The sequence below is a fragment of the Scomber scombrus genome, chromosome 23 (assembly GCF_963691925.1).
Source record: "Scomber scombrus chromosome 23, fScoSco1.1, whole genome shotgun sequence".
Lineage (NCBI taxonomy): Eukaryota > Metazoa > Chordata > Actinopteri > Scombriformes > Scombridae > Scomber > Scomber scombrus.
In genome coordinates, this window is record NC_084992.1 from 18601301 (window position 1) to 18628607 (window position 27307).

A 27307-nucleotide genomic window follows, 5' to 3' on the forward strand; every position below is an offset into this window, starting at 1 on the left:
TGGTGAGAGTTTACCCTTAGTATTATAGATAAACAGTCTTACCCAAGTGTCATGTCAAATATGTTTATTGTACATCACAAACCCAGAGACTAGTGGATCTTTTTTTTCTTCTTCTAGCGTGTGGTCGGCAGTCAAGACGTTCACTCTCTATATACTCTGGTCTCTTTGTCTTAGTAGTTTCAAACAGGAAGTCTTCAGTGTTTTCATGCAAAGCAGCCACACGGTCTAACTATAATGCCCAACTACTTTTGTAGATTATATTAACAAATCAGCAACCATAAGCTGAGACACGATTTGAAATTAATACTATAAATGATAAACTAGTAGCTAGACATGTACACCTAACAGCTCTACATTAATATACTGTATATGCTCTTGGTTTTTGTCAATATCATTTAGAGTGCTGTGTAACTGTTTTATCAAAAGCTCTTAAGACTTTGCAGTTAACATAAGCTTCTTATTATGTCCTTCTAGAGAAAGCCCATATTTCTGCCATCACATGTACTGTTGCATCAACTGAACAATGGCCACTGTATGTATGTGTGGAAAAAGCAGCTGAGAGAATGATGTCATCATATGTAAAAGCCACTGCTGGGCTTGGTTAAAGCATCACAACGCCTTCTTCTTCCTGTCAGCAATGAGTCTTTCTTTCTTTAAGCAAAGCTTCAAGCCAAATGTTGTCCCACACACTGGCACTACATGAGCTGCCTTGGGCAACAACACCTAATGAAAACTCTCAGTCCACACGGCAGACAATGTGGGTGACAACTATGGATATTATAGACATGCCACACCTGTGACGGATAAACGGAATATGATTGAAAATCAGCTAATTGTCCCTTTAATAGCCCTTTAATGTGAAACACCTCACCAAAGAAGGTACAACTACTGGATGGGGGCCATTGTAGGCAATTGCAAATGCTATTTTATTTTTTCATTTAACAAGAATCAATCAAACCAGATCAATCAAATAAAAGTAAAGACATCACTGTGTATTATTAGACAGTCACTGAAACCTTATTAAGATCCAGTAATGCCATCTTCTAACTAACTAACATTAGTGTAAGTCGCGTCTTTAAATCTAGCAAATTCTCAGCATTCACCTTTATCACTCTGGTTGTGAAGTTGGTGTCTAGCAAACTAGTGAATGGTTTTCCATTGGTGGAAACTTAAGTGGTAGCATATTACAGGAAGATGGACTGTAAATGGTTTGTACTTATATCGCTTTTCTAGTCTAGTGGCCGCTCAAAGCGCTTTTACACTACAAGTTACATTCACCCATACATAAACATTCATACACTGATGGGAGGGGCTGCCACGCAGGGCGCCAAACGCCTCATCAAGGGGAAGTTAACATTCACATACACATTCATACACAATTGGTCCAGATATCGGGAGCAATTTGGGGTGAAATATCTTGCCCAAGGACACATCGACATGTGGACTGGAGGACACGGGAATTGAACCGCTAATTCCGAATAATGGACAACCTGCTCTCCCTCCTGAGCCAAAGTCCCACACTGAAGATTGACCTTTTGACAGACAGTGATAACTTTCAAAAAACACACTGTTGAATAAATGTTGAATACAGTGTGAGAAATGTTACTACTCATAAAACAGGTGATTTGTTTTAGTCAGGTTTAAATTTTACATTGAAGTAATATGTTGTATATTACAAGGGGGAGTGATGGTGGATTGGCAGATAATATACTGAACTCCACAAATTCTAATCATTCCCAAAACAAAAAAAAAGTGGAGCTACTTTTACAGAAAAAAAATTATACTGTCACACAATCCTTTTTCGATACATAATATAAATCATCATACCTCACACAGTGTAATTTGGGGTTCAATGTTTGCACTTGTGTCTAGCTCAGCAGTGTTAAGATGTGTTTGCAGGGGTCAGTGTAGTTATCAATCATACAGGACCATAAGAGCAATTGGTACTTCTTCAAATATTTCAACTACTAAGTCTTTAAATCCACCACATTTCAGTTTTCTGTACTCAATTCTACCTGAGAGGAGATGTGTGATTGTACATCCTGCTTCTTTGTCTTTGTTATTGTGTTTGTCTCTCAAAGTCTTCTCTAAACACCTTTTCACACTTTCACTGCTGCTCATGCCGGCCAATGAAGGTGAGAGACTAGTGAACTCTACTTGAAAATAAATGGATTCCACTGTACTTTTTCAGCAAGTTATTATTTATTCCTTTATTGCGGTTCTGGTATCTCTCTCCATGTGTCTTGTCTGGAGAACCAACAATCTGACAATGGAGGAGGCGCTGAACCTGTGTTCAGTGTTTCCAAAATAGGACATGCAGTGTCATTTCTTGTTAGCCAATCAAACATCGTCCTCTCTATAAGAGTAGAGAACATATAGAGGTCCTCTACATTCAACAAGATATTTTGATCACGATGACATCTCTGAAGTTTGCTTTATATCTGACGTGTCTGTTCTTGGGGAGGAAAGGTAAGTTTTGCAATTTTGCATTTTCTTGCAATCATTACAGTTAACTTTTATCATTGTATTAATTGCAGTGTTCTCTGTCTCTTTCCTTTTTAGCTCTCACAAATAATCTTAAATTGTCCTTATCTATACACCAAGAGAGTGGATTTTTATCAGCTAATGTTGGTGCCAATGTGACTTTGAGATGTTTCTATAAAGGTGATGTTGCAGCTATGTTTTACTGGTATAAGCAAACTCTGGGACAGAAACCACGGCTCATCTCAACCTTCTATAAACATGATAAAAAAGGCACTTTTAGTGATGAGTTCAAAAATGATCCACGATTCACATTGGAAACTAATCAGGGTAAGAACCACCTGACAATCTCGAAATTACGTATTTCAGACTCTGGTACTTATTACTGCATCAGTTGCCATTCATTCAAGTTTGAATTTGCGGAGGGCACTACTCTCATCGTACAAGGCTCAGATTCGAACATCCAAGCTTTAGTCCATCATTTGGCATCTGAGAAAAACCAGCAGGGAGGCTCTGGGGCTCTGGACTGTGCATTACACACTGGGACCTGTGATGATGGAGAACACAGTGTTTACTGGTTCGAAAACTCTGAAGAATCTCATCCAGGACTAATTTACACACATGGAGGCAGGAATGATCAGTGTAAGAGGAACACCAGCATACAAACAGACACCTGTGTCTACAACTTGCCAAGTCTGAATTCTTCTCATGCTGGGATGGACTGTGCTGTCGCCTCATGTGGAGAGATATTGTTTGGAGACAGGACCAAATCAAGGGGTGAGTATCATTTTGTCCAGTTATTATGATTACTCCCCAATTGAACTCTTAATGAAAACTAATGGGTTCTGTGTTGCAATATGTCTCTGTACAGATAAGGTGGGCTCTTATGACTCTCTTGTGAATATCTTGAGTGGAGCTTTGGCGTTCACCACCATCCTGGTTCTTGTATTGACTTTCTCAGTGTGCATGATGAACAAGAAAAACAGCTGCCAGTGTAGAGGTAACTAGTACTGTTATTGACAGCTTGTCTTCAGTGATTATGGCTTTAAAGCTAAAAAGCTTTTTCTTTGTTTCACAACAGAGTCTGAAAGGATTGCAGCCTCCACTCCATCAAATGCAGAGGTGAATATGACCTTTTTCAACAAACTGCTGGGTACAGTTAATATTGTTAACCAAAACTATGATGAAATATGTTTGTTAATGACCTTTTTTACATTATTAAGGTGAGACAATGAGGTTCTAATGTTACTAAATACTAACTGCGACTATATCAATGTGTGATATAGTTGACGAAAAAAGATGAGTCTAAAATGTATTTTAAAAATAAAAACTTTACTAAAATCACTCTTTATTTTCATTGACAAAAAAGAGGAAACAGAATACTATAGACTGTTTTCCCCCTAAATCCAAATATCCAAATGCAAATATTTGTGTGTGTGTATGTGAGAGAGAACGTGAAATGAGAAATAGACTAAATAAAGAAATAGTTGACAAAAAAATTAACATTACTTTTGAATTACCATGAGACAATTAGGTAAATTCAGAATAATTTGTGTCATGTACTGTTTTGTCATTCAATACTATTTTACTTTACCAGGGTTATCAAGATGCAGACAACCTCCATTACGCTGCTTTACGGGAACACAAGGTCAACCGACCTAAAAGACAGCGGGACGACACCACGAGTCAATGTGTGTACTCCAGTGTGAGGTAGTAGAACTGTACAGGTTTCAATTGTAATCTGATTTTGTGTAAGATGTCATTTTGTTAACATCTTCTTTAAGAAGTAATTTAGATCTTCTTAAAATATGAACAGTTTGGTCTACATGATTTCAAATACTTCTAATGTGTGACTCTTTGGGTTTTCAAGTGGTACACGGGTATACGGCCACATTTTGTTATCATTTTGTATCAGAAAACATGACACACCACTTAATTTTACCAACCTCTGTAACTTTGCTAGGAGTTATATGTATATTGAGGACTCTCTGGTTTCTTTTTTGTGTCTCTGTGATTTCAAACAGGATGTATTCCCAGTCTTACTTTGTTTTCTTCCAAAGCAAATACATTATGCATTTATAATCCTTAGACTGTTTAGTAGATCATACATTTTTTTTTAATAATCAAACCAGAATGTATAAGATACCAAGTTCACAAGCGGAGGGCCACAATGTAAATAAAATGCTGTGCTAAATTCAGTACTGTGTTTGTGTTTTTGGTTCCATTAATGAGCTAATAATTTATTACAATCATGTTACACTTTGACATTGAGAAGTTTGTGTCTGTACAGTATAAAAACCATAAATATCATCTTTAAATATTGCACTGCCATGCCAGAAAGCTAAAATGGCAGGAAGGTTACCACATAACCAATGTGGTAATACTGTGTGGTTACCAAGATGCCACTGAGCATGGTAAGATCAGAATGCATCAGGCAACCTCTGTAATGTAGAGACTGATTCCGACATATGGACTCAATACGGGTAGCAGTACCTCTACTTTAGTTCATCTTTAGGTATTTTTGCAGGTGGGAAGCCAGTGAGGGATTGTGTCATTGTCTGTGCACCAACTCCTTAATGACAGGTCAAAAGAAGCAGCTGAAAACCAATGTTTATCAAAAGATGCACATGACTGTCCTCACCCTGTTGAAACCAACACAAGTAACAGTGACAAGGACTGCAGTGGGCAGGAATTGAGCATTCCAAACAAAAAGTGGAATACATTAGGGAAAACTCTTAATCTTTTAATCTAATAAAAACCTAACATTAAAGCTGCTTATTTACACACTCTATCTTGTGTATGTAACCGTTTTCCTGGTCCTTGATCAAGTGGCAAGCTCCGAATCTGAAAAGTGAAGCCAATGCAGAAGTGCCTTAAACCTGATTTATTACAAGTGGGGAGCAGGGGGTGACTCCACTGGCTCCATGAAGGAGTCACATTGTATAGAAGTCTATGAGATGAAAACCCTACTTCTCACTTGATTTATTACCTCATTAAACAGTTTAATGAGTTTATGGTCTTCTTCAATACAGTATGATATTCATTTTGTAAATTATGGTCCCATTGAGAGTAAAATTGACAAGCCTGCCTTGTGATCGGCAAGTTGCTACCACAGCAATGTGTGAAGTGCTGTAGTTGGAGCATTTGGACCTCCACCCCAGCTCCACAACCTCATCCAAATATGGTCACTTCTCATTTCTGGTTCCAAAAAACAAAGATGGCGAAGGTCAAAATGCCAAACTCAAGGCTTCAGAATGCAAGTCTACAAACCAATTGGTGATGTCACAGTAGCTATAACCATTCTTTGTTTACTGCCTATGGGATTGAGTCTTCCACCTCAGCCAAGTGTAAAAACTTTTTTTGGGGATATTTGTGTGTGTGTGTGTGTGTGTGTGTGTGTGTGTGTGTGTGTGTGTGTGTGTGTGTGTGTGTGTGTGTGTGTGTGTGTGTGTGTGTGTGTGTGTGTGTGTGTGTGTGTGTGTGTGTGTATTTGTTTGTGTTTCTTTTTTAATTTTCAGATTTTTTAAAATTGAAAATACTAATTAAATTAAAACTGGTGGACTCTTCACCCATCTTCAACCATCTGACTCTTCATGGTGCGGTTGACTAGGCTGCCAGCTAACATGATGCTAATAAGACAGCCTTTAGTATTGCTGGACTTAACATACAGTAATAAACTGACTCTAGTCTAAAATGCAGCAAACAAGAGGATTTCCATAAAATCATCACTTTTCCTGACAAAACACACAAGGCAATTTTATGAAAATAGCTAACTCATCAGGTCCAAGTTGTCTAAGCATGTTATTGGAATAACAAAGAACAAAGCGTCATTCTTTTATAAAAGAATATGATAAATTTAGTTACCCTAGTTTAGTATCATTTTAGTTTTGTTCCTGGTGTGAACACAGATATGAGGCAGTCACTACACTGAGACCTGTCAACCTTGACCGTCATGCTTTTTTGCATTCTATATTGTTCATTGCAGCTGCGTTTGTGGTTTTCAGCAGGATGTAGAGGTGTATGCACTTTTGAATTGATACTCATCAAGATAAAGACCATTTAAACATCCAAAAACAGTGGAGGTCTTATTTGATTATAGTACAATGTCTAATACTGAAACTTTTTATAATTCTAGTTATGACAAAAACTACAACAAGGAACATAATATGATATAATAATAATACTGGTTGTCGTTTTGACACGCAATACAATCAAATGTGACAGTTATTACTGTTTTCCATAAAAGGAAGAAAAGATAAAGCTGAATCCCAGTGAAAAATGCTATTTCTGAGGTCTGTGGTTGGTTATGAATATGCATCACATTGTGAGTGCAAAATACATTACAGTTAAGTTTTAAAATGTAGTTTTCCGATGCTTTCGGCATCATGTGCATTTCTAACACAAGACATCAAAAGGCACAAAAGAATATGAAGCCTTATCACTGAGGAACAGAAAAAACTGATCTTTGCTAGAATTTACAGGAAAAAGTCATCCAGAGAATGCAAAGCCTTTTTTGTGTATCTTGGGAATGGTCAAACAGTTCTCAACCATGGATAAACTGCTTAAAATGATAGGAATTAGGAGTATTTATGTTCTTATAAACCTAAAATATCTATGTACCACAAATTACATGGTGATGATCATTCTATTGAGAAAAGCAGAGGTAAAAGCACTGTGAGGAGTCTGTGTGCTACAGACACTTCTCCCCATGTGTTTACTTCTTAAGGAACAAAATATCACACCATAGGTGGAAGTGAGCATGTGATGATCTGTGTTTCCTGGTTGGCCAATCAAACACAATCTTGTCTCTAAAGAGTGGAGAATGTATAGCGGTCCTGTTCATTCAACACAACAATTTCAACATGGTGACATCTCCAGCGTTTGCTTTCTGTCTGACATGTTTGTTCATGGGAAAAATAGGTGAGTTGCGTTTTTATAAAAGCAGTTTTGTTTTCATGTAGTCAGTCCTAATGGAAGAACTTGTATTTTTCTGATTATGATTTCATTTATGTCACATTAAATTAATTGTGTATTTGCTTTGTCTCTAATTTCACTTCAGCTCAGATGGCTAATTTGATGCAGTCCACAACTGTCCGTCAGGAGAGTGGCTTTATATCAGCTACTGTTGGTGAAAACCTGAGTTTGAAATGTTTCTTTAGCAGTGATGCTGCCAGGTATTATTGGTATAAGCAAACACTGGGACAGAAGCCAAGGTCCATCTCTATCACCTCTAAGTTTGATAAAAATGGATCTTTTTATGATGAATTCAAGAACGATCCACGCTTCACGTTAGAAACTAACATCGGTAGGAATCATTTAATGATCTCAGATTTACAAATTTCCGACTCAGCTACTTACTACTGCGCAAGTGGTTATTCATTGGTGTTAGAATTTGCAAAGGGAACTATTGTCAATGTAAAGGGTTCAGGTTTGAACACCCAAACTTGGGTTCATCAGTCGATGTCTGAGAGCATCCAGCCAGGAGACTCTGTGACTCTGAAATGTGTGTCTGTACACGCTGGGACCTGTGACGATGGAGAATACAGTGTTTACTGGTTTAGAAACTCTGAAGAATCTCATCCAGGACTCATTTACACACATGGAGGCAGGAATGATCAGTGTGAGAGGAACACCAGCACACAGACAAACACCTGTGTCTACAATTTGCCAATGAAGAGTCTGAATCTTTCTCATGCTGTGACCTACTACTGTGCTGTTGCCTCATGTGGACAGATACTGTTTGGAAATGGGACCAAGCTGGACGTTGAGCGTAAGTACCTCTTTTCATCTGATAATAGTGACAGTAAACACATTTTTACATGAAGACAGAAGACAAAAGTGAACATTTCAAAAAGTAGAAAAGTACAATTTCTCCTAATGTCTTGATTTGCAGATGATGTGGTCTATTTTGTCTTGGTGTATTTCTTGACTGGAGCGTTGGCAGTCACCATCATCCTGTGTGTTATACTCGCAATCTTGGCATTTAAGATAGGCAAAACAAACAACTGCCAATGTACAGGTAATTGATACTGTTAATTGACAGTTTGAATTCACTGAAATTGGCTTTGGAGTAAAATAACCTTTTCTGTTTCACAACCAGAGTGTCAAGCAAGATTTTCAGCTCCCTCCACAAATGCAGAGGTGAATATTATCTCTTTAGCTGAACTTTTAATAGTACAAACAATGAATTTTCTTGTTACAGTACCCCATTGTGATATACCTTTATATATGTTGTCACCAGGGTTACCCAGATGCAGACAACCTCCATTATGCTGCTTTAAGTGTAAACGGGGCAAACAGACGAAGAAGACAGGACCAAACCTTGAGTGAATGTGTGTACTCCAGCGTAAAGCAGTACAATTAGCGTAAATGTCGATGCTTCATTTGTACTTTATTAGTAAAATTATATTTTATTAGTGCTTCAGTGTAATGCAGCCACAGACCCTCTACTCTTTTTATTGGTTATGTCTTGTTGGAGGATCACAATGGAAATATATATTTTTGTCTTTGTCTTTTTTTTGGTCAGTTTTTAGCCAAATAATGTTTGTGAGTTTGGTGTAATCAATGCAGAAAATAAACCTTACTTTGACAGTAAGACAGTATAGGTGTGTGTGAGTATTCAATACCTCTGGCTTCATTATGCATGAATGGCTGCTGTCCCCAGTTGTATCACAGAAAGCCTGACCTCAGCACAGTACGAGCGATCTGGCCACTTCAGCTAGAAATGGGGGATATGGCCGTAATTAAAAGATGAATAAATAAATTGCATTTGATCACAGATGGAGACAAGATAGAGTGCTAATCTTATGACATTTCTACTAAATAAATTACTTGAGTAGCGAGGGTAAGAAAGTAAGTAAAGGAAAAAAGAAAAAAAATACAGAAACACTTTTTTTTCTCACTTCCTCTATTTTACATGGTGTTCGCTCACCACATCCAGGTGTAATCAATCAAATGAAGACGGTTATAATAGTGGCCAAATCTCTCTAATCTTGGTGAAAATGTCTACTCATAGATGGCTCATTTATCCGGTTGGCAGATAATTGCATGAAGTTTCATAATCGTATATCAAATAAAGGTTTGTTCAATTCTTAATTTTTATCTGAGGAAGATAATCTGTTGCTGAAATATTATATCAGTCATGTCCATGTCCAATAGAAGTAGTCTAAGCGCGCAGGTAGTCGAGTGGTTAAGAGCGCATGCCATATACGCAGCGGACCCCGATTCGAGTCCCAGCCGGCGGACCTTTCTGCATGTCACACCCCCCCCTCTCTCTCTCCTGTAATCCTCTAGTCTTCTATGCCAGAAAAGGCATTTAAAATAAAATAGAAGTAGTCTTTTTTTGTGTGTGCATAATTTGCTCTCTCCTTTGCTGACCTACATACATGAACTACATGAATAGTCACAAAGGTGCACACCATTAGGTCCAGTAGTAAGAACAGTAGTAGTTTTAGTGCATGATGTACTGTGTGTCTATAGTACGAAAGGTCTCAGCATTAACACAAGAGACCACAGAAAATAATAAGGCCAAGGATGTATTGTCTAATCTGAATCTCCCGCTGTAGTTTAAAGGAAAGGTTCATACTTTCTCAAGTCTGTACTAAAACAACAGTCCGGTGCCCATATGAACAGTGAAAGATACTTTTCCTCACTGTAATCACTCTTCCTGTTCATCGTGGCTACAGAAGATCCCCTTCTAATGCACTTTCAATTTAAGTGATGGGAGCCAAAATCCACAGTGTGTCCAGACAGTCATTTTGTGCAAAAATGCATTTAAAAGTTTATTGTAAGATATCCACTTGATGTGACTAATTTGGACGGCTGAAGCTTCATATTCGCTTCAGATAAACTTTTAACTACATTTGTGTTCAGAAGGAAGACTCTGGATTTTGGACCCCATCACTTACATTGTCACAGGACGATTTTTATACTAATCTTCAATACTCGAATTTACAAATGTCCAAGTCAGGTGTAATATATGAAGAATGGAAATGTAATGACCCCTGTTTCACTCAGTGACTTCATTTGAAATCCAGATCTAGTAGATTTGTTACTAAGTCAGTTGCTATTAAACAACCAGATTATCATTGTGTTGTCGTTTCCCACTGTGTACTATGTCCTACTGTTCATCTAGCATGTAGCCACTGTTTGATTAGTTACTATTGAAAATCCAGAGAAGTGTTTGTGTTTGAGTGTATTTCCCATAAATGTCATTGTCATTGTGACTCAATGAGACATACTAACTTTGCACTCACCAGCGTCATCATAGGGATTCAGGGACACAAGGCCTCACGCAAAACAACATATATCAGGGTATATACTGTATTGGTGCTTTGTGTGAGTAACACTGATGCAACACGCACCATGCTACTACGACTGTATATTCTGCTTCATCTGAGTGCACAGCAGCACTCACTGCATACATACTCACGTGAGTATAGAGTATAGTAGTGAAGGTAACCAGTGACACATTTTCCTCCCAGGTTACAAAAAAACCCAACAAGTATAATAGACTCAACTATACTGATGCCACTGACACTGTACAGACTGGCTGCCTGTTCATATACTAGAGTCAAGGACTGTATTTTCTCCAGGTCTCTCCTTAATTTGTTAATTTGAGTCTGTATTTCCTTTATTAACTGTGAAAATCACACACATGTAACATCAACACAATTATCACTGATGTAATAAAGTACCAGCTGTATTTAGCATACATAATATTTTTCGGAGGATAATGAAACAAATGTATTTACTGCCATTTGACACACACACACACTGGTTAGAGTGACCTGCATTATACTGGCCTGAGAAATCACTATACCACTGGTACACCTGGTACCAGAAAACTCAAAATACTCAATACATTTAGAAGTCCATACTTGAATGTACTAAAACACTCAAACGCACCAATAGTAATAGGGAGCGACATCCAGGACCACTTGCACACTGGTTTGTTTACATCTATGGCTATGGATGGCTCAGTGTCTGTTCATGCTGGAGAGATAGTGACATAGTAGATGAAATAAAATGGTTCATGCTTGCAAGTTTCCAAGTTGCAAAAAAACAAAACAAAATAAAAAACACACTGCAGTGTCTCCCTTATAATTGTACGGGCCTGGCAGGCTACCAGGACAATGAGAACCCCTGCAAGGTCGAATCTACATATATATATTGTTTTACACCAAAAGTATCACCAAATATTCATTCATTTGGAAGCTTTTGGGAGACTCTGCAACGTTGTTCCAAAATGTGCATCAGCCTGTGAAACTCTTGGTAGCGTAGCACCTTTAATGCTCAAAGCATAGTGAGTGTGCAGTCAAGAGAGAGAGAGAGGGAGAGGGAGGGAGAGAGAGAGAGAGAGAGAGAGAGAGAGAGAGAGAGAGAGAGAGAGAGAGAGAGAGAGAGAGAGAGAGAGAGAGAGAGAGAGAGAGAGAGAGAGAGAGAGAGAGAGAGAGAGAGAGAGAGAGAGAGAGGGAGTGACAGTGAGGCTGCAGCTACCATCAGAAAGTAGGCATAGCATACAGAGAGCTTGAGAGTTGGTGCCAAAAACAAGCCCCAAGACCTGGGGAGCCATGAGAGAAACTGCTCACTAACCACTAACCACTGTGTGTCAGACATTCTACAAAATTTTAATTATAGCGATATAGGATTGATAACATACTATATGTTTAGTATTTTACAAATTATTTGATAAGCGTGGACACTGATATGCAAAAATGAACTAAATGGTTTTTTATCGAATTTCATGTACATTCTTGTACATTCTTCTTCACTTTCTTGATGACCCTAGTGCCTTTCTGCTTATATTCTTTGTTTTTCCTGTTTTATGTCCTCTCTGGGCCAGGTTGGCATGTTTTGTAGAGTTCTTTGAGTGGTTGCAGACTAGGAAAGCGCTGGCTACAGTTGGCCAATGAAAGTGAAACGACTCATAACTGTCCCCATAATAGTTCATGCAAATGTCCTTGGATTTAGTTTTTCCACATTTTTTTTACAGTCTAACCGCGGTGAAAGTCAGCTTCATACATGTACACAAACTGACGTGTTTGGATGAATATGTAGGGTGTTTCAGTTAGCCAGCAAGCTCCTGCAGAAGTACTTCCCTATGCAGTTTACCATAATGCTGCAACAGCTAGCTAGTGTCTGTGTTTACTTTTGGTCATACTCAAATATTTTAAGTAATTCATACAAAAAATCATGTTAATTTGGAATGATGTAAGAGGATCAGCAGAGCCAAGACACATTAATGGGAAAAACAGTACTACTTAACACTTATTTAACAAAGATTCAAGCCTGTACATTGTGTTCTGTCACATGTTTGTGCTGAATATTTAATTTCTAGTCATTTTAAATTAAATGCCATGATGGGGAGGATTTTACATGTTTATATCATCATGTGAATACAGTCAAGTAACAAACTTCACATTATAGTTCGCACTTAACATGTGGTCATGTTTCCTTAGTAGGACACGCAGTACAGTATGACTCCAGGCTGGCCAATCAAATGCAGTCTTGTTTCTGAAGAGTGAAGAAAAGATCAGTCCTGTTTTCATTTCACACAGCAAGTTGAACATGATGACATCTCTAGTGTTTGCTCTCTATCTCACATGTCTTTTTTTGGACGAAATGGGTGAGTTTTGTTATTATGCCTCCAACTTTCATATTTAATAATGTAATTATTACTTCTCGTACAAATTATTGTAATATCTTGAATTTACTGATTACACTGACTTCTACCAAAGTAAGTTCACAAAAAAATGCTTAATGTCTCATTTCATTTCAGCTCAGACAACTGCTTTGAAATTCACCTCATCTGCTGGTGAAGACAGTGGTTTTATATCAGCTAATGTTGGCGATAGTGTAACTTTACTATGTTCCCGTGAAGATTATGCTGCAACAAGGGTTTACTGGTATAAGCAAACGCTGGCACAGAAACCAAGGCTCATCTCCACTTTGAATACTTTTGACACAAATAGCACATTTTATGATGAATTCAAGAACAATCGACGCTTCACACTGGAGACTGAAAATGGAAATAATCACTTGACAATCTCTGTTTTGCAGATTTCAGACTCAGCTACTTACTACTGTGTTAGATACTATTTATACAAGTTAATATTTTCAGAGAACATTATTGTCAATGTAAAGGGTTCAGGTTTGAACATCCAAGCTTTGGTCCATCAGTCGGCATCTGAGAGCATCCAGCCAGGAGGCTCTGTGACTCTGAACTGTACAGTACACACTGGGACCTGTGATGATGGAGAACACAGTGTTTACTGGTTCAAAAACTCTGAAGAATCTCATCTAGGACTCATTTACACACATGGAGGCAGGAATGATCAGTGTAAGAGGAACATCAACACACAAACACACACCTGTGTCTACAACTTGCCGATGAAGAGTCTGAATCTTTCTCATGCTGGGACCTACTACTGTGCTGTCGCCTCATGTGGGCACATACGGTTTGGAGACGGGACCAAGCTGGACGTTTGCAGTAAGTAACTTTCTAACAGACGTTGTTTCATCTGATAAATACATGATTACTCGCTGATTGAACTTAACCTCAAGATAAAGATAAATGTGAAAGCATTGTAATATCTCATTATATGTGACTCTCTGCAGATGAGGTAGACTCTCTTGTCTTGGTGTATTTCTTGAGTGGAGCTTTGGCGTTCACCACCATCCTCAGTGTTTTACTGGCTTTCTCAATGTACAAGACAAAGAGAAATGGCCAATCCACAGGTAACAGTTTATATCTGACAGCTTGTATTCACTGGACATGGATTTTGAAAATAATTCATTTTTCTGTTTCACAACCAGGGTCTCAAGCAACATGTTCAGCTCCCTTGGAGATAAATGGCGAGGTAAAACTTAATTTTAATGGTTGAATTAGTATTTAAATAAATCTTTTACACAACCATCTATTATTTAGGAGTTTTTGGACATTGTTTTGATGTTTGTCAGAATCCATATTATTATCAACTTTTACATATTTTGTTAGCAGGGTCACCAAGATGCAGACAACCTGCATTATGCTGCTTTAAGTGTGAAGCTGCCCAACAGATCAAGAAGAGTGAAGAACAACTCCAACAATGAATGTGTGTACTCCAGTGTAAAGTAGTAGAATTACATGTTACATTTCTGCTTTTTAAGTAAAAGTTGATCTTGAGATAAAAATCTTTATTTCTTTTCGTTGTGTTCTGAAGTAAAAATATATGATCTCTTTACGTGAGGTTAGTTCATGTGCACTTTTAATATAATTTCTAATATATGTGAATACATTTAATTTTAACTAGTACATATATTGTATCACCTCAAATGAATTGATGCACACAAATGGTGGGTTTTGTCTTGGACTTGATTATTTTACATGTAATATTTTGTAACTACATAAGTGTTTTTATACATACATTTTATATCATTAATGATCAAATTATAAATAATATATGTTTATTAAGGAAAACTTTGATCTTGAGATATTATGTGTGGGTGTGAGTTCAGTACCTGGCAGCATTAACTTCATCATATGATCTCTGCTGGTGTTATCGTGTTAATCAGAACAAAGCATGTGACCAAGTCAGGTACAATATTCACAGTACTGCCATCAGGAAATACTGTTGTCATGACAGGATGTACTTGGTCTGCAATAATGTTTAGGCATGTGGTACATGTTAAAGTAGCATCCACATGACTGCCATGCTAGGTGCATCAAAAACAATGCACACACACACCTGGCTGTCCACATGCTGTAAAATAAAACTTATTAATCAGACCAGGCGTCCTTCTTCCATTGCTCCATGGTTCAGTTCTGATGCTCACATGCCCATTGTAGGTGCTTTCAGCAGTGGACAGGTCAGTAAGTGCCATCTTGACTAGTCTGTGGCTATGCAGCCCCATATGCCGCAAGCTGTTATTCACTGTGTGTTCTGACATCTGTCTATCATAGCCGACATGAACCTGAGCAATTTGTGTGACAGTAGCTTCTCTGAGGGATTGGACCAGATGGGCTAGTCTTCCCTTCCCACCAGAGGTATATTTTTCCATCACTGACTGAATTTTTTCAGCAGTGACGAAAAAATTCAAAAGCTGTTACACTAAGTTACACTATTGTAACTTTAAGTAATTCACAACCCTGTCCAGTTAGTGGTGAGTTTCATTCCTTCAAATGACCAAATAGTTGTGATGTTGATAAAACAGGTGAAAAAAGAGGGACTGTGGTGGAGGATGAAGGACAAACAACTGATAAAGTTTATCAGCCAGCGGAAGCTAATGTTACAAGCAAGCAAGTGGCAGTAAGGAAGTCAGGACATAGTCCTGGGTTCAGTGGGAGGGAAGGTGGCAAAATGTTCTGCAGCATCTTGTCCGAGGGTGCACGACGATGCAGAAATCAGCACTGAATCATCACAAAAGTAGCCATAGGCACATTAAACCTTCACAGGTGTTCAACCAAAGCATAGCGATGGTAAAGCATGTGGAGAAATCGCAAGGCTGCCTATGATGAGGTTTAAAAAACACATCTTGAGGTTGTGTTACATATGGCAAACGCAAACACCAATATCCTAACCTAAGAAACCTCTTACAGTCTGCCAGGTGTCAAAACCTGAACACTGCATACATGTACACCCACCACAACACTGTCAGTCAGATGGAGGAAGTGATAACTTGGTTGGGCAACTTGGTTGCTCTGGTGTTGGCGTTGGAGGAAGAGGAAACTGCAAGACGCTGCCTGTTAGCTGGCGGTATTAGAAAGTACCTCCAAACATACACATTCACTGCATTAACTCACCTGCTGACTGATGTCTTGGCCATGGTAACCACGTGAACCTCATGTTCCAAAATAAGATGATAACCTTTCCACCATCCAATCTGTTGAGAACATGACCCCTTGCTAGCCTAGAAGACTTGATGAATGGGCTAGGTGAGGTAGAGACAAAATTCAATTAAGTTTTACAAGACATCAAGTACTGTGGCATGACACTAATGCAGTCAGATGCACAGAGCTTTTCAGTTTTGTGCACAGAGTACATCACAGAGCTAACCAAATCTATCAGAAAAAGATTTCCTTCTGAGCATGTGGGCCTCATCGCTGACCTCGACAGCATTCTCAATGCATCTTACTATCCGGGTGCTGATTGAAGAGCTATGAGCTGGATGTTTTTCCAGTGTGTCTGTGACCACTACAGGTCACAGAGGGTGCAGCTGTACCACTGGTGCAGAAAAAGCGCATGCTACAGGATTACCTCCCAGTGAAGTGAGTGGTTGCAGGATCAGGAAATCCCACATTCAAACAGTCTTGCAAAAGTCTGGTCACTACACCGGGAGAAATGTTTTCTGACATCAAAACTTTGGCGGAAGTGGTGCTGGTAATTCCAGTCTCCAGTGTGGCAGCAGAGTGCAGGTTCACCCTTGTCTCCCTTGTCCGAAGCAAAGACTGGAGAAAATTGTCTCTGCAGCAGTCTGCCTTTTCCAGTCTCTCTCAAATTAGTTTGATGATGCACAAGTGAGCACCCAGTTTACATCCATGCAGACCAGGAGGAAAGTTTGAGCTCAGGCAAGGCTACAGAAAGTCAGTATAGTTTAATTCAGTTATTTTTTAAAGTGGTTTGTTCATATTTTAATCATGATTGTATAATTATCTAATATTACGCTGTTCATATTTTCCTGTTCAGGCACAATGGCCGCAGAGTTTTATTGGCCTCCACTGCCCAGTTATCTAGCCACTGGCCCTTATCAAAGTCACTCAGATCCTTACACTGGCCCATTTTTCCTGCTTCCAATACATCAACTTCAAGAACTGACTGTTCACTGCCTAATATATCCCAACCCTTGATAGGTGCCATTTTAATGAGATAATGAATGTTACTCACTTCACTTGTCAGTGATTTTATGTTCTGGCTAATCAATGTATGTCAAGAGAAAAAGATAAAGAAGTTGTATTTTTTTGTAGGATATAAGGGTTTCCTTATCAAGTCAAACTTATTATATCAACTCTGAAAGATAAAAAGCCTGCAGGTCAAAAAGAAGAAAAGAATAACTTATTTTACCAGTCCAGTAAAATGGAGGTGAATAGAATTCACTGTAACACTCAAAGCATCAAACACACACATTAGAAAAACAGAAACATCTGTTAAATAACAGTGCGTACATGGGACAATCTAGTTATATCATTTAAAATACAGCTTGTAGCTATTTGTATGTGGATTTTTGAAAGTTATATACAGTAAAAGGTGTATCTGTATGAATTTTGAACTACATCTAGCAACTAATCTGTACTATGCTGTGTTTCTGCAACAAACATATTCAAACCTGTAAACTGTGTTCTGCCACGTTTGTACTGGATATTTAATTTTTTGTTATTTTTAATGTAATGCCAAGATGGGGAGCAGTTAGATTTTTAATATTTATGTCGTCATGTGAATAAAGTCAAGAAACAAACTTGCTATGCAAGTATGGAAAGTTATAGATCGCAGTTAACATGTGGTCATGTTTCCTTAGTTGAACATGTAGTATGACTTCAGGCTGGCCAATCAAATGCAGTCTTGTCTCTGAAGTGTGAAGAAAATATCAGTACTGTTCTCATTTGACACAGCAAGTTGAACACGATGACATCTCCAGTGTTTGTTCTCTATCTCACATGTCTGTTTGTGGGGAAAATGGGTGAGTTGCATATTTGTGATTCCAACTTTTATCTGTTAGAGTAGTTGCTTTTCAAATATTTACTAATAACATTGAATTCTATCACATTCATTTAACTACACATTTGCTTTGTCTCTTATTTCATTTCAGCTCAGGTGACTGATCTGAAATTATCCTCATCTGTTCATCAAGACAGTGGTTTTATATCAGCTAATGTTGGTGACAACATAATTCTGCAATGTTCTGACAAACGTGATGATGCTGGGAAGCTTTACTGGTATAAGCAAAGTCTGGGACAGAAACCGAGGCTCATCTCCACTTTCTATCAGTTTGAGAAAAATGACACTTTTTATAAAGAATTCAAGAACAATCTGCGCTTCACACTGGACACTGGACATGGTAAAAATCACTTGACGATTAAAAATGTGAACATTTCAGACTCAGCTACTTACTACTGTGTTAGTTGTTATTTTAACACCTTAAAATATTTGGAGGTCACTACTCTTGATGTAAAGACTTCAGGTTTAAACATCCAAGCTTTGGTGCATCAGTCGGTATCTGAGAGCATCCAGCCAGGAGGTTCTGTGACTCTGAACTGTACAGTACACACTGGGACCTGTGATGATGGAGAACACAGTGTTTACTGGTTCAAAAACTCTGAAGAATCTCATCCAGGACTCATTTACACACATGGAGGCAGGAATGATCAGTGTAAGAGGAACACCAACACACAAACACAAACCTGTGTCTATAAGTTGCCGATGAAGAGTCTGAATCTTTCTCATGCTGGGACCTACTACTGTGCTGTCGCCTCATGTGGACACATACGGTTTGGAGACGGGACCAAGCTGGATGTTGGTGGTAAGTAACTTTCTACCAGATATTGTTTCATCCGATAAAGACATGATTACTCTCTAATTTAACTCAACTTCAAAATAGAGATAAATCTGACAGTTGTATAATATCTCATTATATGTGACTCTCTGTAGATGAGGTAGACTCTCTTGTCTTGGTGTATTTCTTGAGTGGAGCTTTGGTGTTCACCACCATCCTCAGTGTTTTACTGGCTTTCTCAATGTACAAGATGAACAAGAGCAACAGTGGCCGATTTACAGGTAACTGTGTATATCTGACATCATGTATTCACCGAACATGGCTTTTGAGTGTAATAAAAAATTTTGTGTTTCACAATCAGAGTCTCAAGCGAGAAATTCCACTCCCTCTACAGGTGCAAAGGTGAATCCTTTTTAATATATTGATATTGACATTTGACAATTGACATTGTTTTAGAATAATATCGTAATGTACTGATATGTATGTTGTTACCAGGGTTACAACGACACAGACAACCTGTATCATTGCGCTTCAAGTGAGAACCTGACCAACAGACGAAGACAGAAGGACCAAATCTGGAGTGAATGTGTGTACTACAGTGTAAAGCAGTAGAACTGGACATGTTTCATTTGAAATGTGTGCAGAAGACATTATATTGTAGTCTCGCTTTGGAGGAATTTGAAAGAAATATGTTTTTTTTAATAGCTACTTAAATGTCTTGCAACGCTTTGGTAATTTTAGTATTTTTTGAGTATTGCTTTTTTTTTGTTTTTCTCCCTGTGAACTGAAGCAGAATATCTGTACAACTTTTTTCTTGCAGATAAACAGTGTGTTACTTCTTTACATAATCTCTGAATATAATGATTGTTGTGTTTTAGCCAGTAAATGGTTTAATCTATACTGTAAAATGTATTTGTGGGTTTTCAGGATCAAGATTGTATTGGACTTTTTTGTTTAATCTGCATTTGATTTATTAATTTGGCATGTATCTGTTTTTGTATTATGTGTACATTTTGTGTTAATGATCAAATACACATTTAAATTTGGAAAACTTTAACCATGAGACAATATGTGAGTGTGGGTGTGTGTTCAATCCATCCATCCATCCATCCATCTTCTTCCGCTTATCCGGGGTTGGGTCGCGGGGGCAGCAGCCTTAGCAGGGAAACCCAGACTTCCCTCTCCCCAGCCACTTCGTCCAGCTCTTCCCGGGGGATCCCGAGGCGTTCCCAGGCCAGCCGAGAGACATAGTCTCTCCAGCGTGTCCTGGGTCTTCCCCGGGGTCTCCTACCGGTGGGATGTGCCCATCCTAACTAGATGCCCGAGCCACCTCAACTGGCTCTTCTCAACGCGGAGGAGCAGCGGGTCTACTCCGAGCTCCTCCCGGATGACCGAGCTTCTCACCCTATCTCTAAGGGAGAGCCCAGCCACCCTACGGAGGAAGCTCATTTTGGCCGCTTGTACCCGCGATCTCGTTCTTTCGGTCACTACCCAAAGCTCATGACCAGATATAGTCATTTGTTCTGGGACTACAAAGTAAAGTGTCACAAGAAGGTTTCTTCCAATGATCTGAAGCTCTTTTAAGTTTTTGGGTTAAACTAATATTGGCAAGAGTGTGTGTGTGAATACCTGCCTTCCAGTAGATCATTGACTGAATTTTTTTAGCAGTGAAGGAAAGGTCTAAAAGCCATCTGTGATTTTGACAGACTAAAGTGAGGGTAATCTATTGTAACTTTAAGTAATTCACACCACCTGTCTGGTTGGGGGCATGTGGGCATATTCATTAGCTATTAAAGGGAGGTGTAGCCAAGAGGACTAAAAATGGGCAGGAATTGGTGCTTTCTGCTTTATACCTGATATGTGTGGGGGCTAGGAAGGAGGGGGTACATGAGATGTGCTGTGTCCATCTTGCGGACATATGTCTATGTGTAATGGAATGAATGTGTTTAATTTATGTACTCTATGTGTTTTATATACTATTCTTACCAGTGAGACCAAAGACAATTTTCATGCAGGACATGACAGTATTTCTATTGTATTCTATTCTATTATCTACTATTGTCTCATCTTTTGTCTCACTTGCATGATCTCTTTGTCTATGTGGCTTTAGTCATTGCTACGTACCATTGCAAAAATGTCACGAAAGCTGAGTGTTTAAAGTTTCTTCAAATGACCAAATAGTTGTCATCATGTTGAAAAAAAGGGAAGCCATGTGGTGGAGGATGAAGGACAAACAACAGACAAAACAATGTTACAGGCAAGCAAGTGGCAGCAAGGAAGTCAGGAGGGAGTCCTGAGTTCAGTGGGAGGGAAGGTGGCAAAATGTTTTGCGACATCTGCAGTAAAGCTAACATGAGTAACAGAGAGCGCATGTCGATGCAGAAATGAGAAGTGAATGATCACAAAAGTAGCCATAGATGCATAGAAGCTTCATGATAGTCAACCAAAGCATTAATACATTACATATATATATATATATATATATATATATATATATATATATATATATCAGGGGTATATCAAGTCTCACGCAATGGCCATGGGACTCACGCATTTAGGCCAGTTCTCACGGTCTCACGCCACACATGGCATTTCTCACGCTGAAATGCACCACACAGAAGTACGTGGGGAGTGAGACCTCTGCACTGACTTCATATGATCCCAAGTTAGAGCCCAACTGCCACCCATCACAACACTTTCAGTCAGATGAAGGAGGGGATAGCAATGACCATAACCAGCACTATGAATGACTTCATCACCGACAGCAGATACATCGGGGTAATAGTAGATGAAACTTCTAATATCACAGTTGAGGAAATGCTGATCACATACCTGACACATGAGCAGAGAGGGGAGCTTGAGACTGTGTTCATTGGAAATCATGTAATACCCTCTGACACTGCAGAAAGCATCTCAGTAAAAATAATAGATGTGTTATCAGGTCGTGGTGTAGCTACGGCTCTGGCAGTTGCGCTGGGAAGTGATGAAGAGAATGTGATGGTGGCTTAAAAGGCCAGCACAACAGCCGCATTAGAATGACTGTGGACAGAACAACACTGGCTGCCTGTGATGCCTCCAAGGCTGTGTGTGAAATAAGTGCATATGTCACCACTATTAATAACATACACACATACACCAAGAATTCCCCCAGTCTAACCTGAGATTTCGACCGGGTCCATTAGTGGCGCGAAAACGGCTGCGCCACGGTTTTGCTCCGTCCTCTGCCCTGTGTCAACTCACACCAGGCGCGTCACCGCAGCAGAGTGGAGCATGCTCTGGGAGAGATATCTGGCTTTTAAAATGAAGTTGCACTGTTAATACAGTAATTGCGGCAGCCCAATCAAATCTGAATGAGTGCCTTTAGGCTACCGTAATTACTGTAGTAGCAGCACAACTAAACGGCCTGATTTTGTCAACTTGCTAAAATTTAGTTGATTTGGTAATTTTCTTTGATTTTTGTGTTTATACCATGTGCCAGTAGGCTACGTAGATAAATAGTGTCTTTATCTGTCTGTTTTAATCGTGTTTGTTGCTGAAATACGATCAGGAGGCTGCACGGGTTGTTTTATTTTGAAAGACTTAACACACCAAATAAAAGAACTCCAAAGTGAAATGGAGGAACATTACCTGTTGACCCTAAAACAACCACTGGCTACATGCTGGCTGTCACTGAAGCCAGAAGTTAAAGGCATATATGCCAACGGGGTTGCTCTGGTGTTGGTGTTGGAGGAAGAGGAAGCTGCCAGACACTGCCTGGTAGCTAAGAGTACTAGAAAGCACCTCCAAACATACTCATTCCCTGCCTTAACTCACCTGCTGACTGATGTCATGGTGGTGGTGAACCACATGAACCTCATGTTCAATCCAACTTGCCATTAACATGAATCTTGCTAGTCTTGAGTACATGATGAAAGGGCCAGGTTGAGGTTTTACAATACAGCAACTACTGTGGCATTACGCTCATGCACGCAAGCATGAAGACCTTTTCAGTTGTGCATAGAGTACATCACAGAAGAGCTAACCAAATCTATCAGAAAAAGATTCTCTTCTGAGCATGTGGGCCTCATCGCTGACCTCAACAGCATTCTCAATGCATCTCATTATCCGGGTGCTGATAGCGCATTGAGGAACGATGAGCTGGATGCTTTGCAGTGGTCACAGAGGGTGCAGCTGTACCACTGCTAATTCCAGTCCCCAGTTTGGCAGCAGAGTGCAGGTTCAGCCTTCAGAACAAAATTAAAACGGTCATGAGAAGTCCTCTGTCCGAAGCAAAGACTGGTGAAAATTGCCTCTGCAGTCTGCCTTAATTAGTTTGATGACGCACAAGTGAGCACCCAGTTTACATCCATGCAGAACAGAAGGAAGGTTTGAGTTCATGCTATGCTACAGAAAGTCAGGATAATTTCAGATAATTTTTTTTATCATAATTGTATAATTTTGTGATATTACATTGTTCATATTTCCCTGTTCAGGCACAATGGAGTTTTAGTGGCCTCCACTGCCCAGTCATCTAGCCATCATAATTTGGCCCTTATCAAAGATACTCAGATCCTTACACTGGCCCATTTTTCTTGCTTCCAATACATCAACATCAAAAGAAAAAGAAAAACAACTTGTGTTTTTTAGTAGGATATAAGGGTTTCCTTATTATGCCAAACTTATTATATCAACTCTGAAAGGAAAAGAATAACTTCTTTTAGCAGTCCAGTAAAATGGAGGTGAATAGAATTCACTGAGACACTCAAAGCATCAAACAAACACATTAGAAAAACAGAAACATCTGTTAAATAGTAGTGCTTACATGGGACAATATAGTTAGATCATTTAAAATATAGTTTGTAGCTATTTGTATTTGGGTTTTTGAAAGTGTTATACTGTAAAATGTGTATCTGTTGTCCTCATGAATTTTGAACTACATCTAACAACTAATCTGTACCATGCTGTGTTTCTAGTGTACTGCAACAAGTGTTTAAAACATATTCAAACCTGCCCACTGTGTTCTGCCACGTTTGTACCGGATATTGAATTTGTTGTGATCTTTAATGTAATGCCAAGATGGGGAGCAGTTAGATTTTAGATGTGAATATAGTCAAGAAACAGACGTGCTATGCAAGTATGGAAAGTTATAGATCGCAGTTAACATGTGGTCATGTTTCCTTAGTTGAACATGCAGTATGACTTCAGGCTGGCCAATCAAATGCAGTCTTGTCTCTGAAGAGTGAAGAAAATTTCAGTGCTCTTCTCATTTCACACAGCAAGTTGAACACGATGACATCTCCAGTGTTTGTTCTCTATCTCACATGTCTGTTCTTGGGGAAAATGGGTGAGTTGCATGTTTGTGATTCCAACTTTTATCTGAGAGAGTGGTTGCTTTTCAAATATTTACTGATAACATTGAATTCTATCACATTCATTTAACTATACATTTGCTTTGTCTCTTACTTAATTTCAGCTCAGGTGACTGATCTGAAATTCTCCTCATCTGTTCATCAAGACAGTGGTTTTATATCAGCTAATGTTGGTGACAACATAATTCTGCAATGTTCTGACAAACGTGATGATGCTGGGAAGCTTTACTGGTATAAGCAAACTCTGGGACAGAAACCAATGCTCATCTCCACTTTCTATGAGTTTGGGAAAAATGAGACTTTTTATAATGAATTCAAGAACAATCTGCGCTTCACACTGGACACTGGACATGGTAAAAATCACTTGACAATTAAAAATGTGTACATTTCCGACTCAGCTACTTACTACTGTGTTAGTTGTTATTTTAACACCTTAACATTTCTGGAGGTCACTACTCTTGATGTAAAGACTTCAGGTTTAAACATCCAAGCTTTGGTGCATCAGTCGGTATCTGAGAGCATCCAGCCAGGAGGCTCTGTGACTCTGAACTGTACAGTACACACTGGGACCTGTGATGATGGAGAACACAGTGTTTACTGGTTCAAATACTCTGAAGAATCTCATCCAGGACTCATTTACACACATGGAGGCAGGAATGATCAGTGTAAGAGGAACACCAACACACAAACACACACCTGTGTCTATAAGTTGCCGATGAAGAGTCTGAATCTTTCTCATGCTGGGACCTACTACTGTGCTGTCGCCTCATGTGGACACATACGGTTTGGAGACGGGACCAAGCTGGATGTTGGTGGTAAGTAAATTTCTACCAGATATTGTTTCATCTGATAAAGACATGATTACTGTCTAATTGAATTTAACATCCAAATATAGATAAATCTGAGAGTTGTGTAATATCTCATTAAATATGACTCTCTACAGATGAGGTAGACTCTCTTGTCTTGGTGTATTTCTTGAGTGGAGCTTTGGCGTTCACCACCATCCTCAGTGTTTTACTGGCTTTCTCAATGTACAAGATGAAGAGAAAAGGCCAAACTAAAGGTAATATTTATATATTTTACACCTGTTATATATAAGTTTCCATTCAATGAATATGGATTTTGAATAAAATTACTTTCTCTGTTTTCACAACCAGAGTCTCAAGCAACATGTTCAACTCCCTCTGTGACAAATGGCGAGGTAAAACTGATTTTAATAGTTGAATTAGTATTAAAATAAATATTGAAGACTGTATTATTGAGGACTTTCCCAACTGATTGTTTCATGTTTGTCAGGATCCATATTATTATCAACTTTTACATATGTTGTTAGCAGGGTCACCAAGATGCAGACAACCTGCATTATGCTGCTTTAAGTGTGAAGCTGCCCAACAGAACAAGAAGAGCGAAGAACAACTCCAAGGATGAATGTGTGTACTCCAGTGTAAAGTAGTAGAATGAAATGTTGCATTTCTGGTTTTTAAGAAAGATTTGTTTTGATTTTCAAAACAAAATTAATATTTAGAAGTTGATCTTGAGATAAACATCTTTTTATATCTATGTTGTGTTCTGCAGTCAAAAGATTAGGTTAGTTCATGTGCACATTTAGCAAATGTCTCTGTGTTGCTTTTGTCTTTGTCGTTTCTTATCGTAGAATTTCTTCTTATATTGCAAAAAAAATGTATTTAATATACTGAAACAATTTTTAATATATGTGAATACATTTAATTTGAACCAGTACATGTATTGTATCGACTCAAATGAATTGATGCACACAAGTGACTCATGGGCTTTGTCTTGGACTTGATTATTTTACATGTAATATTTTGTAACTATATAAGTGGGCTTTTTTAACATACATTTTATATCATTAATGATCAAATAATAAATTAGATATGTTTATTATGGAACACTTTGACCTTGTGATTATATGTGTGGGTGTGAGTTCAGTAGCTGGCAGCATTAACTGCAGCTTCATCATACGAGCTCTGCTGGTGTTATCATGTTAATCAGAAAGCGCATGTGACCAAATCAGGTGCAATATTGACAGTACTGCCATCAGGGCATCGTGACTGTTGTCATGACAGGGTGTACTTGACCTGCAATAATGTTTAGGCATGAGGTACATGTCAAAGTAATATCCACATGAATGTCATGCTCAGTGCATCACAAATGACTGTCCACATGATGTAAAATAAAATGTGATTCATCAGACCAGGCCTCCTTCTTCCATTGCTCCATGGTTCAGTTCTGACTGGTCTGTGGCTATGCAGCCCCATGTGCAACGAACTGTGATGCACAGTGTGTTCCGAAACCTGTCTGTCATAGTCCGCATTAACTTTTTAAGCATATTGTGTAACAGTAGCTCTTCTGAGGGATCTGACCAGACGGGCTAGTCTTCACCTACCACCAGAGGTTGCATTAACCGAAACATTTCCGTCATTGACTGAATTTATTTAGCAGTGATGGAATAATCTAAAGGCCTTTACACTGAGGGTGACCTGTTGCAGCTTTAAGTGATTCACACCCCTGTCCAGTTGGTGGTGAGTGGGCATATTAATTAGTTGTCAACTAGTTTTGTCTCGTCTTTGGTTTCAAATGAATGACTTCTTTGTCTAGGTGGCTTTAGTCATTGCTTCATACAATGCAAAAATGTCAAGAAAGCTGAGTGTCAAAAGTTTCTTCAAATGGCCAAATAGTTGTGATGTCGTTGATATAAGAGGTGAAAAAAGAAGGACTGATGAGGTGGAAAATGAAGGACAAACAACAAATGCTGTTTATCAGCCAGTTGCAGCTAATGTTATGGGCAAGCAAGTGGCAGCAAGGAAGTCAGGAGGGAGTTCTGGGTTCAGCGGGAGGGAAGTTGGCAAAAGTTCTGTGACAGTTAATGTAACAGATGTGTCTGAGGGTGCCTGACAACGCAGAAATCAGCACTGAATAGTCATAAAAGTAGCCATAGACACATTGCAGCTTCACTGGTGGGCAAACAAAACATGGCAATGGTAAAGAAT

At 38.8% G+C, this 27307-nt stretch overlaps 5 protein-coding genes across 5 annotated transcripts; all 5 read left to right on the forward strand.

The window, feature by feature from the left end:
• The first annotated feature begins 2414 nt into the window (after positions 1–2414).
• LOC134006077 (uncharacterized) lies at positions 2415–4387 on the forward strand. Its single transcript, XM_062445139.1, has 5 exons — positions 2415–2469; positions 2563–3258; positions 3353–3481; positions 3563–3603; positions 4079–4387. The coding sequence occupies exons 1-5, from the start codon at positions 2415–2417 to the stop codon at positions 4193–4195; spliced, it is 1038 nt and encodes a 345-aa protein (XP_062301123.1). The 3' UTR covers positions 4196–4387.
• A 2956-nt stretch (positions 4388–7343) lies between these two features.
• LOC134006242 (uncharacterized) lies at positions 7344–8845 on the forward strand. The gene is made up of 5 exons (XM_062445330.1): positions 7344–7401; positions 7541–8251; positions 8375–8500; positions 8582–8622; positions 8723–8845. Exons 1-5 carry the CDS (start codon positions 7344–7346, stop codon positions 8843–8845), a joined length of 1059 nt encoding a protein of 352 aa, XP_062301314.1.
• Positions 8846–13050: 4205 nt separating this feature from the next.
• On the forward strand, positions 13051–14637 carry LOC134005849 (uncharacterized). The gene is made up of 4 exons (XM_062444855.1): positions 13051–13108; positions 13262–13972; positions 14101–14240; positions 14480–14637. The coding sequence occupies exons 1-4, from the start codon at positions 13051–13053 to the stop codon at positions 14597–14599; spliced, it is 1029 nt and encodes a 342-aa protein (XP_062300839.1). The 3' UTR covers positions 14600–14637.
• Positions 14638–18080: 3443 nt separating this feature from the next.
• Positions 18081–19560, forward strand: LOC134006080 (uncharacterized). The gene is made up of 5 exons (XM_062445143.1): positions 18081–18135; positions 18265–18975; positions 19104–19229; positions 19310–19350; positions 19444–19560. The coding sequence occupies exons 1-5, from the start codon at positions 18081–18083 to the stop codon at positions 19558–19560; spliced, it is 1050 nt and encodes a 349-aa protein (XP_062301127.1).
• A 4656-nt stretch (positions 19561–24216) lies between these two features.
• On the forward strand, positions 24217–25749 carry LOC134006081 (uncharacterized). The gene is made up of 5 exons (XM_062445144.1): positions 24217–24271; positions 24401–25111; positions 25240–25359; positions 25454–25497; positions 25633–25749. Exons 1-5 carry the CDS (start codon positions 24217–24219, stop codon positions 25747–25749), a joined length of 1047 nt encoding a protein of 348 aa, XP_062301128.1.
• The last annotated feature ends 1558 nt before the right edge of the window (positions 25750–27307 follow it).